Source organism: Archocentrus centrarchus, chromosome 8 (assembly GCF_007364275.1).
Source record: "Archocentrus centrarchus isolate MPI-CPG fArcCen1 chromosome 8, fArcCen1, whole genome shotgun sequence".
Taxonomy (NCBI): domain Eukaryota; kingdom Metazoa; phylum Chordata; class Actinopteri; order Cichliformes; family Cichlidae; genus Archocentrus; species Archocentrus centrarchus.
The window spans coordinates 14,670,221-14,682,319 of record NC_044353.1 but is presented as its reverse complement, the minus strand read 5'-3'; the positions used below and the strand labels follow the sequence as shown (position 1 = coordinate 14,682,319).

Here is a 12,099-nt window from a genome sequence, read left to right as displayed (position 1 = left end):
ACCGGCCTCTGAATGACTGAGAGTAGTAGATATAGCTACTGTCGTAACTGATATAAGCAATCCATTCCAGTCCTTTTCCAGCAGCCTGTCTGATCCAAGCAGCAGCAATATCACCACTGAACCCTGAGTATGTGCAGGTCAGTCTGTGGGATTCTCCAGGCCTTTTAACCACTGGTTCAGACTCAGTCAGTGTTTGACCCTCAGTACCTGCAGAAATATTTACAGCTCATTATTGCAATCACATTGTCACCAAATATGTTTGTTTGTCCAACAGATTTATGTCCTTACCAGCCAAGGTAGAAAACACAATGAGAGAAACGACTAAGTAAACAGATCTGATCATTGTAAGTCAGTTATCGCTGACCAGTCAGCAGTGTGTGTGTCTGTTTAAGTCTCTGACTTTTGCTCTGCAGATGAACATATAGAGACAATGGCGATATCAGTTTTGCATTGACTCCTCCTCCTCCACCAAAATACCACATTTCTAGTGTGTGTGTGTGTGTGTGTGTGTACATGTATATATGATGCAGAAGAAATTTTTCAAATAATCAGACACACACATTAAACCAGATGCAGTGCTCCCTCTGTACTAAACCAAAGTGATTTTACTTACATCTACTGACACACAAACTAATTTAATTTCATGCCATTATGTTTATATGTTACAGTTGTTTTCAGTGTAAAAGATCTAAGACCCAGAGCTTGTTTATAATTTTATATAATTAATATGATCTACTGCCTCATGTTGGTGCTTTTAAAAAAATAAATAAGAAAAAGAAAAATGTATTTATTGAGACTGGAAGCTCTACTTTGACTGCTCACTTGCTGATGCACCTGCTGTCAGTTTGTTGTCTTCCTGTTCAGAATAAGTTTAACAAAAATATCTAATTCAGTCTTTGTGTATCACAGACTCTTCAGTCTTTACACTATTTATCAGCAGATACAGCTGCTGTCTGCTTTTGTGTCTGTCTGAGGACTCCTGCTCTGGTGGCTTCATATTACAATTGTTCAGGTACTGAGGGACTTTTGTTCATTTCTACTGAAGGTTTGTGTTACTGTGACTCTCTGGCACAGTAACACACAGCAGTCTCTTGTTCTTTGGAGAGACTTTGTATGAAGTTGCAGAGTGTTTCATCCCAATCCACTCCTGTCCTTTCCCTGTGTGAAAATGTGACTCAGAAAAGCAAATTTTGTACAGAATTTCTTCCTCTTGTGTGACTTGTTGCTCTTTAGCACAATAATAAACAGCAGAATCCTCAGCTGTCAAGCTGTTCATCTGCAGATACACCTGATTTCTGCTGTTGTATTTGGAGATGGTAAACCAGCCTTGAACTGACTGAGAATAGTAGATGCTACCACTGCTATCACTGATCCTAGCAACTCACTCCACTCCTTTTCCAGCAGCCTGCCTAACCCAGAAATGAAGCACCCTGCTCCACTGAACACCAGGCTAGAGAGGAAAGTCTCACTTCTGTCTTGATGCTTCAGTGATGAGGGAGGGGTGCTGAGTGAGCTCTGCTCATACTCCATGCTCCAGTCATTGGCCAACTCAAGGGCAACCGAGGAGTAAAGTGTGACAGACTGGGTCTTCGTCAGGTTTTTTCTTCTCAGACCTCTGTAATTCTGCCTCTGGCTCACCAGTCTGCTGGTTTTAGGTAGGACAGACTCACATGTGCCATGCTCTGTTGCGATTTTTCCTGGTGAGTTAAATATGGCCTCTTACACTGCTATTAATAAAGAATTAATAAAGGTGTTGCATTCTGAGTAGTTTGTCTGGAGTTTGGCAGAAAGAAAATAGTGAAACAATAATAAAAATGCACACAGCAATGTTTGTGTCATTTTTGTCAAATATTGTTTTACAATTGGTAACTTTTTTTAATACAGAAGTGATATTTAACATATCACAATATTTTGTAATTTTCTTAAATTTAATGTGACATTATTCTTATAACTGTATTCTTTCGGCAGCACTGTGACGTGGTGGTTAACACTACTGCCTCACAGCTACAATAACATCTAGAAGGTCTGGGTTCGATTCCACCTTGTCACAGGCCTCACTCTGCGTGGAGTTTGCATGTTCTCCCCGTGTCTGTGTGGGTTTCCTCCCACAGTCCAAAGACATGCAGTTACTGGGGTTAGGTTAATTTGTCACTCTAAATTGCCCATAGGTGTGAATGGTTGTCTGTCTCTCTGTGCTGGCCCTGCGACAGGCTGGAGACCTGTTCAGGGTGTACCCTGCCTCTCGCCCTACGACAGCTGGGATAGGCTCCAGCCCCCCTGCAACCCTGAAAAGGATAAGTGAATGGATGGATGTATCCTCTCCCATAGTGTGCTTACTCCTCTGATAAATCATGGCATGTGAATTTGGTCGGTATTTTTCACAGACTGAGCAAGTTATGGCTGGCTGTAGCATCTATTAGAAATTATTTTTAGTGTCTTTAAAAAAAAGGCGTTTTTTATGTTTTTTTCTTTAATATTTTGACTTATAAAGTTCGCCTTTCCTATTTAACCAGTCCAAAATCACAAGTGACCTGAGTGCTCGTCCTATGGCAGCTTTATGTAACAACTTTTCACACTGTGGAGGGGTTTTTGTTCAGGTCTCCTGATGTTTTGTGTTACTGTGACTCTCTGCCACAGTAATACACAGCCGAGTCTTCAGGCTGCACATTCTGTCCAGTGAAAGTCGCTGTCTTGCTGGAGGAGTCAAAGCTGATATTGAACTTATTCTTTAGTGAGTCTTTGTAGTATGATGTATATCCAACACCTCCGATTACAATCCACTCCAGTCCTTTCTCTGCAGGCTGTCTGATCCGAGCTGTCCGGTAGCTGCCCACAGAATAAGAGACCTGACAGGTGATGGTCAGACGTTGACCTGGCTGCACAGTCACCGATGCTGGCTGTGTCAGCCATTCACACTTCACACCTGTGGAGAAAAGATGTTGAATGCAACTGTAACAGTAAGTGTAATAGCAGTGTACTGTGATCATTCTGTCAGTGTTTCTGCCTCAGTGAGACTCACAGGACCCAGCTGTCAGCAGCAGCAGCAGAGCTACAGAGAACATGTTGATACTGAAGGTCTGCTGGGAGCTTCTGTTGCAACTCACATGATCACATCAAGCATTTATATCCGTCTGTGAGGAAGTTTGTTTGCATACAGATGGACGCTGATAGACAGATAGGACAGTAGATTATCCTGTTATTAATAGTTAAGAGTTTGGAAATGTTTTATGATTTCTTTTTTTTTTTTTTTTTTTTTTTTGAGTATATAATTACAAATGCTAAAAGCCAGATTTGACTTTGCCAGAAAACTACTAAAAGATACTGCAAAGTTCAGAAAAATTATCTGTGGGCAGATGAAACAAACATGAACTTGTACCAGAATGATTGGAAGAGATTTTATCTCACAGGCATGTATGACAGCCAATGCAACTGAGTCACCAGCGTTTATTGATGATGTGGCTGCTGGTAGAAGTAGCAGGATGAATTGAGACATGTACTGGGTTGTACTATACTATACATTATGCTATTCACTTACTGGTTGCCAAGTATTAAAGTTTCCATGTAATAAAAAATAATTCTATTGTATTTAAAATTATGTAAGTTGTCCAATTACTCTCGAGTCTCTAAACGTGGGGTTAAGAAATGCTCTAATTCCTGCACAGTTAATGTAATACTTTGTAAAGCCCAATGAATTAAAGTTGAAAAGCAGTATTTCAATTACATATTGATTTGCTGATTTCAAATTCAAGACAAATACAGACACAGCTTCAGTTTGCTCAGAATCAATGGATTCTAGTTTTTTTTATAGGCGATTTTGTAACATTGTGTGTGGTTGTAGGGGCAAACGTAAAGCACTTATTTTTATTTCTGAAGTTACACTTCAGGCTCTTTATCTGTCTCACATCCATGGCAAATATAAAATTAATATTTCACTGATTCGCCCCATCCCCCATTCAAAAACCAGCAGCTGCATGTCTCTGTGGGAGCCTGTTTCTGAGAAAAACATATTGAATTCAATTCACGGTCTTAGGGCTCCTCCTCTGGTGGTTTCATGCTGCAAATGTTCATCCACTGAGGGGTTTTTATGGTTTGCGTTACTGTGGTGCTCTGGCATCTTTTCCTGATGGTGGATGAAAACAGAGCAAGTCCAGCAAGCAGAGGGAGAGAATGCAAACTGTAACTGGGATCACTGGGACAGAGTGATAAATGAATTACATAATTTTCATTTTTATGTAAGTGTCCTTAACTGTGAAATGTAATATTGAATCCAAAACGTGTTACTTACATAGGTAATACAGATAATGTTCATGTTTTAGGAAAATTTTTGTTGCAAATATATAAGCAAAACCATGTGTAAACTTCAGTACAGTACACTTTTTAAGTAGAAGTTTAGTTGAAAAACTCCACATATAGATTCAGCATTATATTACTGAGATGTAATATTTATTATAATTTCATTACAGACAAAAACGATGAATTATTTATTGGCGTACAAAATATGTTTTTTATTACCACTGAAATAAAAATATTTCCCTTGTTTTTATTGTTCACACATAAAGATAAAAAGAATAAAAGATGAAAAAAAGAGTGTTTATCTTAGCAGCCTGATATTTTAACCATGTGTGATCTGAGGCCTCGTTCTCTGGTGGCTTCATGTTGAAGCTCTGAGGTTTGTTTTTTTTTTTGTTTGTTTTTTTAGCTCTATTGATGTTAATGTGTTATTCTTATTGTCTGGCATGGAGTCATCTCTGGAGAAAGTGACCCTGGGAGTAATACCTAGAAGTACTGTATGTGTTTATAAAGTTAATCTACTCATTTTCTATACCTTCACAGTATGGCTTCAGTCAATTTTGACCCCAGCCAGTAATTACCCCATATTAACTAAAGATTTATGCAGCTGCAGAGCTACAGAGAACATGCTGGTGTTGAAGATGATCTGATGGGAGCTTCTCTTTGTCTGCTGCATCTGACAGTATAAAAGCGTGATGAAGATTGCTTTACATACAGATTGGCAATGACAAATCTTAAAAAATAATATGAACTGCCCTGTGACTAACAGGACAGTTTGGCAGTTGTGTTGCTTTTAAGTTTTACTGATACAACTTCAAACATTCCTGGTAAAGCAGTTTTATTTTTTCTTTCAGTGAGTTAATGTCTAACAATCAATTAAGCAAATTTTGCAATTTTTTGATGTGCTGAGTTTTTGTACAGCGTTTCTGCCTCTTGTGTCACTGTGACTCTCGAGCACAATAATAAACAGCTGAATCCTCAGCTGTCAAGCTGCTCATCTGCAGATACACCTGCTTTCTGCTGTTGTCTCTGGAGATGGTAAACCGGCCTTGGACTGACTGAGAGTAGTACATATTGATGCTGTCTATGCCGATAAAAGCGATCCATTCTGGTCCTTTTCCAGCAGTTTGTCTGATCCAAACTTTATTATAATCACCACTGAACCCTGAGTATGTACAAGTCAGTCTGTGGGATTCTCCAGGCCTTTTTACCACTGGTTCAGACTCAGTCAGTGTTTGACCCTCAGTACCTGCAGACAAATGGCAATAATTAGTGTTTGTATTTCAAATATATAATTTTTCTTTGAATAATGTTTGTAAAAAGGACTGCACGTTCCTTACCAGCGCAGCACGTTGAAAGGATAACAAAAACGACCATGAATTCTGAGTGACTCATTGTAAAGGCCGTTTGTTTCTGCCCAGTCTGCAGTGGTGGTTAATCGTGCAGTCCCAGTCTTATATTCTGCATCGCATATTCAGACATGATAGAGATCATAGTTTGCATCAACTCCTCCTTCTTAAAAACAAACACACTCCACATCAGCCAAATTTCTGCAAAACACATTGAATTTCATATTCTTTTTGCTAACCTTACAAATGCAGATGGCATATATATTTATTCTTTTTCCCTCCGGATACCAGTTCATACTGTCATTTATACCTTTATTGAAACAGGAAATGAAAATCTGGAGCTCAAGGATCTCTTTCAAGAGATCGCGCTGGGCCATCTTAGACAGCATTAATCTAGCATCTTTTCTGATTATGGATGAAAAAACCCAGCAAGCAGAGGGAGAAGATGCAAACTGCATAGGCTGAAGATTTGTAACAGGATATCATCGAGAGGGCGGGAGAAATGAATTACACCATTTAATTGTTGATTTTAGTTGTCTAAACATCCTTACGTATAAACTATAATATTAAATCCAAAACACATTACCTTGTTTTTTATGTTTAAAACTTGTGACTTTGAATAAACGTAGGCTACTTAAGTATATACTGCTGTGCTGGTTTATATAATGTGCATTTCAGGAACATTGCACTGATTTATTTGCAAATGAGGAAACAAACTATTTATAAACCACATTACAAGTAGAAGTTTAGTTGAAATACTCGACAAATTCATTGAGTTTTATTTATTATTATATTACAGTTTATGTCATTATTGTATGATTTGATTTTATTCTGCTGACAATTTTAAAGCAAGCTCTCATTTTTCCACTCTCTTGTTAAATATATTATATGCTGCAGTCAGTTGTAAACGTTAGGGCTGCACTATTATGGCCAAAATTATCATCACAATTATTTTTTTTTCCAATATTGAGATCATGATTATTTGTTGTTCACTGATTATTCAATGGTTTTAGTGTTTTCACATCTGTACAAATCTAAATTTAATGCCCCTTATTCACCTAAATTCAGTCCAACTTTTAGAAGAAAAAAATGGAAATAAAAACAGCAGTACCAAACCTAACAAAAAAATAACTCAACAGAGTGCTGCTTTCACCTGTACATTGAGAAAAAATATATAAAGTCAGCAAAATGTCCTTACCATCCAAGAAATGAAACAGAAACAGGAAAACAACTAAATAAACAGGTGTGATCATTGTTAAAGTCAGTTGTCTTTGTCTAGTCTGCCGTGTGTATATAAGAGTCCCTGACTCTTACTCTAGAACACTTATGAAGAACACATCAGTTTTGCATTGACTCCTCCTCCTGAGCAAAAAATATCACTTAAACGAATTGGCAACTTAAAAAACTTGAACACATTAATTCAACTAAATAAAGATTGTTAAATAGTATTGTTTAATGCAATTTGCATATACTGTACATATAGGAATTTCTATGCATGCTTTGTTCAGCAGTCAAACAGTTAGTGCAATAAACTGTTAACAAAAAGTACTGTAAGGATTTGAAAGGATAAAAAAAAGAGAATTCATTGCAAATTCACACAATACATAAAAAAAAACATTAAAAATAATAAATAAAGAAAATAAAACAAAAAACTTTCATAGTATCTAAACAATTCAAAAACACCCTAGAGAGGCATACTAAGTATAAATGAAGACAATCCTTCATGAATATAAATACACTGGATACACTCGAGAACATCAAGGCCAGCTTAGACTTTAGCCTTTTTTGCCTTTTAACCACTGACCTGGTTTTAGTTGGAGTCTGAATAAACACACCTTTTTTAACATCTGCTCATCACATTGGCAAACAAAGCAGTTCTTTGTGATTGGCGGTCATTATACTAGGTCCACTGCTGAGTGGGAAGACACTGATGGAATGAGAAAACTTAAGTTGTTACAAGCATAGAAAATAATGAACTTGTTCTGAAAAAAAAAAAAGGCTGTTTTCATTCTATACAGTTTACATAAACATGGGTTTCTGTATTTCCCTTTGTTTTCAAGTACATTGTGCAGGTTTTTGGTTTTAGTTTGTAGATTAAAAAGTATGATGTAATAAATAAATGCATATAGTGAAAATGTCAATTCAACCAACTTTCCTTCTGAAATTTGAAATCAGTTCATCAAAGATGACAGCAAAGTTCAGTTTCATGACATTTTATTTAAGAGCTGCATCAAAACTTTTTTAAGTTTAAGTTTTACTCTGCAGCACATATTCAAAAAAATAAAAAATAAAAAATTTTTGCATCAGCTCCTCCTCCTCCAAAAGTTAAATGCTTCATCTCATACAAATTTCTAAAATGCCTGTTGCATTTTTATTATTCAGATTAACCTTATGAACGCACAAAAACTCACCACTGATTTGTTGCCAGCCTGTAGTCACTGATACATTGTGTAAAACTGTTTAAGATATGTGTGTCATTTAACACCTCATTTATTTGTTTTTAAGTCAGTTAGATTAACATCATGACTCCTCACTCTTTTGCACAAGTCATCTAACAGCTGCTGAATGTGAATCCAGAGGTTGTACAGATCAGTGTAAACGGGTCACTTGCTGTTAGGGATTCAGGTTTTCTCACCTGCGCAGTCGATCGTTAGAACAGCAGGATTTTCCAGTGGTCCTTCATGTTTAATTTTTTACAGCTGTTCTCTGGCAGCCTCTTCACAGTCAGATAGGTTGAGTGGGAAGACAGTAAGGTTTGCACTGACTCCTCTTGAGTGGGAGATGTGAACTTCAGTGGATATAGCTAAGCTAGACCATTGTGCTAAACTCATATTATGTAGTGCATTAAAACTGAGTCAGATTTATACAATTTGATTTAATTCCCTGTAGAAGTTTAATTTTGAGTTTTAAAAACAGGTTCTTTTTTTTTTTTTTCCAGACGCATTCATCACAAGTTACATTTTATTTAAGATCTGCTTAAAGACTCAGCTTGGAGAATTTTCAAACAGATTAAGTTTACGAAAAAACATCTTGAATTCATTCATGGTCTGAGGTCTCCTCTTTTGGTCGATTTATGCTACAACTAATCAGGTACTGAAGGGTTTTTGTTCAGCTCTGCTGATAGTTTGTTTTCCTATGGCGTCTGGCACAGTGACACACAGCAGTGTCTTCAGGCTGCATGTTCTCTCCATTTAAAGTTGCTGTGCTGTTTGAAGTGTCTAAATCAATACTGAACTTGTCTGACTGAAGCTATGTACCAGCTGCTCACAGAATACGAGACCTGGTGATGGTGAGACGCTGATCTTCAGTTAATTTAAGAATAATTTGAGAGTAGCAGAAAGATAATTATCATTTGGTTTGATGTGCTGAGTTTTTGTACAGAGTTTCTGCCTCTTGTGTCACTGTGCCTGTCGAGCACAATAATAAACAGCAGAGTCCTCAGTTGTCAAGCTGTTCATCTGCAGATACACCTGCTTTCTGCTGTTGTCTCTGGAGATGGTAAACCGGCCTCTGAATGACTGAGAGTGGTAGATCTCACCACGGTCATGGCGGATCCAAGCAATCCACTCCAGTCCTTTTCCAGCAGCCTGTCTGATCAAAGCAGCAGTAATATCACCACCAAACCCTGAGTATGTGCAGGTCAGTCTGTGGGATTCTCCAGGCCTTTTAACCACTGGTTCAGACTCAGTCAGTGTTTGACCTTCAGTATCTACAGACAATCAAAAATAATTATTTTAAGTATTTAAAACATATAGTTTGTCTTTTATGATTTGTAAAAGAAATATTCTGTCCTTATCAGCCCAGTAAATAGAAAGGATAAGAAAAACAAATGTTTTTTCACTATTTCTTACATTTTGGATTTTTTTGAATTATGATTTTCCTTCTGTGAAGAATTGTGCACCATAAAAAGTGCTATATAAATAAAGATTATTATTATTATTATTATTATTATTATTATTATTATTATTATTATTATTATTATTATTATTATTATTAAGGAAATTTCTCAATAACTATCTCATCAGCTGGTGTTCCTGTTTATGATCAACCACTGCCTCCTTTGGCTTCTGGCAGGATGTTTTTGTAAAGCCTCTTCAATTAATTTAACCACTGTGTCTCTCTTTGGCACAGTGATAAACAGCAGAATCCTCTGGCCTCAGTCCAGACAGCCTCAGATGCACCATGCTGTTGCTGTCATCTCTGCTGATTTCTACACGCCCCCTCAAACTGCTTGCATAGTTATTTCTGCTGGCATCAGAAAAGCCGCTCCCGATCAGTTCCAGTGGTTTTCCTGCAGGTTCTCTGACCCAGATCATAACACAACAACTAAATGTGAAGCCAGATCCCCTACAGGAGAGGCTGAGAGTCTCTCCAGGCTTTTTCACTACTGAAAGGGAAGGAATGGACTCCATACTCTGTCCTGTCACACCTGTTGAGATGAAAGGAGGGAGGAACCAGTGAGACAGTTACCTGGGAAGTTTTGTTGGAGCTACAACTGAGTATCATTTGGTGTTTTCTGATACAAGATAAGAAAAATTAAGAAGCAAGAGAACTTACAGGGCAAAGAGAGAACAATCAGCAGATGAGTGAGTGTGTTCATCATCCTGAAGCTGGAGTGTGACTTCTGATGGTCCACATGAATTAAAAGACCAATGAGTAGGACAGAAATACACTGCATGGCTGAAGATTTGCATCAAGACATCAGAAAAGGGAGTGACTGTTATACAAATGGATAATTGTTCTTTAAGTTAACTGTAAGTGTTTCATGTTCTGCAGTATTTTTTAGTACTGTTTGAATATAATATGAGTAATTACTTATTATCAGAAAGTATTCAAGTTGGATTATTTTTTGCTGACTTCAATACGTTTTAGATTTAAAACGATTTTGCTCCTCAATGTACAGGGAATAACTCATATTAATAATTTGTTGACATGTTTTTAAATATGATTAAAAATAATAAAATGTGTATTTAGACATTTAGTTAAGTGTCTTTATTTATATGTTTACTTTAACTCAGCCTGTGGCCCGGGTAAATGGGCTGTTTCCATGAGTTCTCAAAACGTTTTATGTAACGTGTCTCAATCATCCATTCACACACAGTCATACAAACATTTTCTACATCTAAGTATTTTCTATTTAACATTCACACACACACACACACACGCACACACACACACACACACACACACACACACACACACACACACACACAAAATCATTCGTACAGCACCATCACACGCTTGTGCAAATTTGACTGTCATACCCTAAAGAGATGCATTAGAGTGGATATAGCTTTTAACAAAGCACACACAAAACCAAAGACTGAAACAGAGGCTGACTAGCCTCTGTTTCAGTCTTTGGTTGGGAAATGTAGGAAATCTTGACTTGACATATCTACACACGATTAAGCATTGGTAAGGCATTAATTAATACTTAATTCATTATTTATAATGCATCACTCCTCGTTAGCATGCCATTTATAAACATTGATAAAAATGCTTAATAAATTTGGATCTAACATGTTTAATGATAGCAATGTTTCAAGCAGTTACTAGTTGTTAATTAAGTATTTTATATGACCTCATCTAAAGTGAGGACCGTCTATACCCTTACAAAGGATTTACAAATGAAACTGAAAAGTCAGCAGGACCCCGAAACTCAAACAAGCAGCAATTTTTACAACAGAAAAAGGAAACAAAGCACAATGTGATACGGGACATATAAATATTTATTAAAAGACTGAGCAGGAGTCACAGAGTACTTATATTGAAACTTCTTCATTTACAATAAAACATAAACACCAGAAACCAAAAAATGTCCATCATATTAAACTGTGCAAGAAATGTCTCTGGGATGTTTAAGAGTTTGGAATTTCTTTAGTTTCTTTAGGCCAGCTGAGAGATATAATCTCTCCAGCATTTCCTACGTCTGCCCTGGGGCCTCCTCCTGGTACGACATGCCCAGAACGCCTCACTCAAGAGGCACCCAGGAGGCATCCTAGTCAGATGCCTGAAGAAACTCAACTGGCTCCATTTGGATGTGGAGGAGCAGCGCCTCTACTTTGAGCCCCTCCCGAATGGCTGCACTCCTCACCACCATCACCTCTGTCATCAAAAAGGCCCAGCAGAGGATGTACTTCCTGCGGCAGTTGAAGAAATTCAACTTGCCAGCAAGGACCATGGTGCAGTTCTATACTGCCATCATTGAGTCCATCCTCACCTCCTCCATCACTGTGTGGTACGCTGGAGCCACCACTAGGGACAAACAGAGACTACAGCGCGTTGTGCACTCTGCTGAGAAGGTGATTGGCTGTAACCTCCCATCTCTCCAGGACCTGTACACCTCCAGGACACTGGGGCGTGCAGGTCGGATCACAGCCGACCACTCTCACCCTGGGCACAGACTTTTTGACCCTCTCCCCTCAGGCAGGAGGCTACGGTCCATACGGACCAGAACCTC

General features: G+C 37.9%; 1 gene segment (V, D, J or C); it reads right to left on the bottom strand.

The window, feature by feature from the left end:
* Positions 1 to 2,615: 2,615 nt before the first annotated feature.
* Positions 2,616 to 3,062, bottom strand: LOC115784401 (Ig heavy chain V region 914-like). The segment is given in 2 exon segments: positions 2,616 to 2,923; positions 3,020 to 3,062. Coding segments are annotated over 2 exon segments (351 nt in total).
* Between the last annotated feature and the right edge of the window lie 9,037 nt (positions 3,063 to 12,099).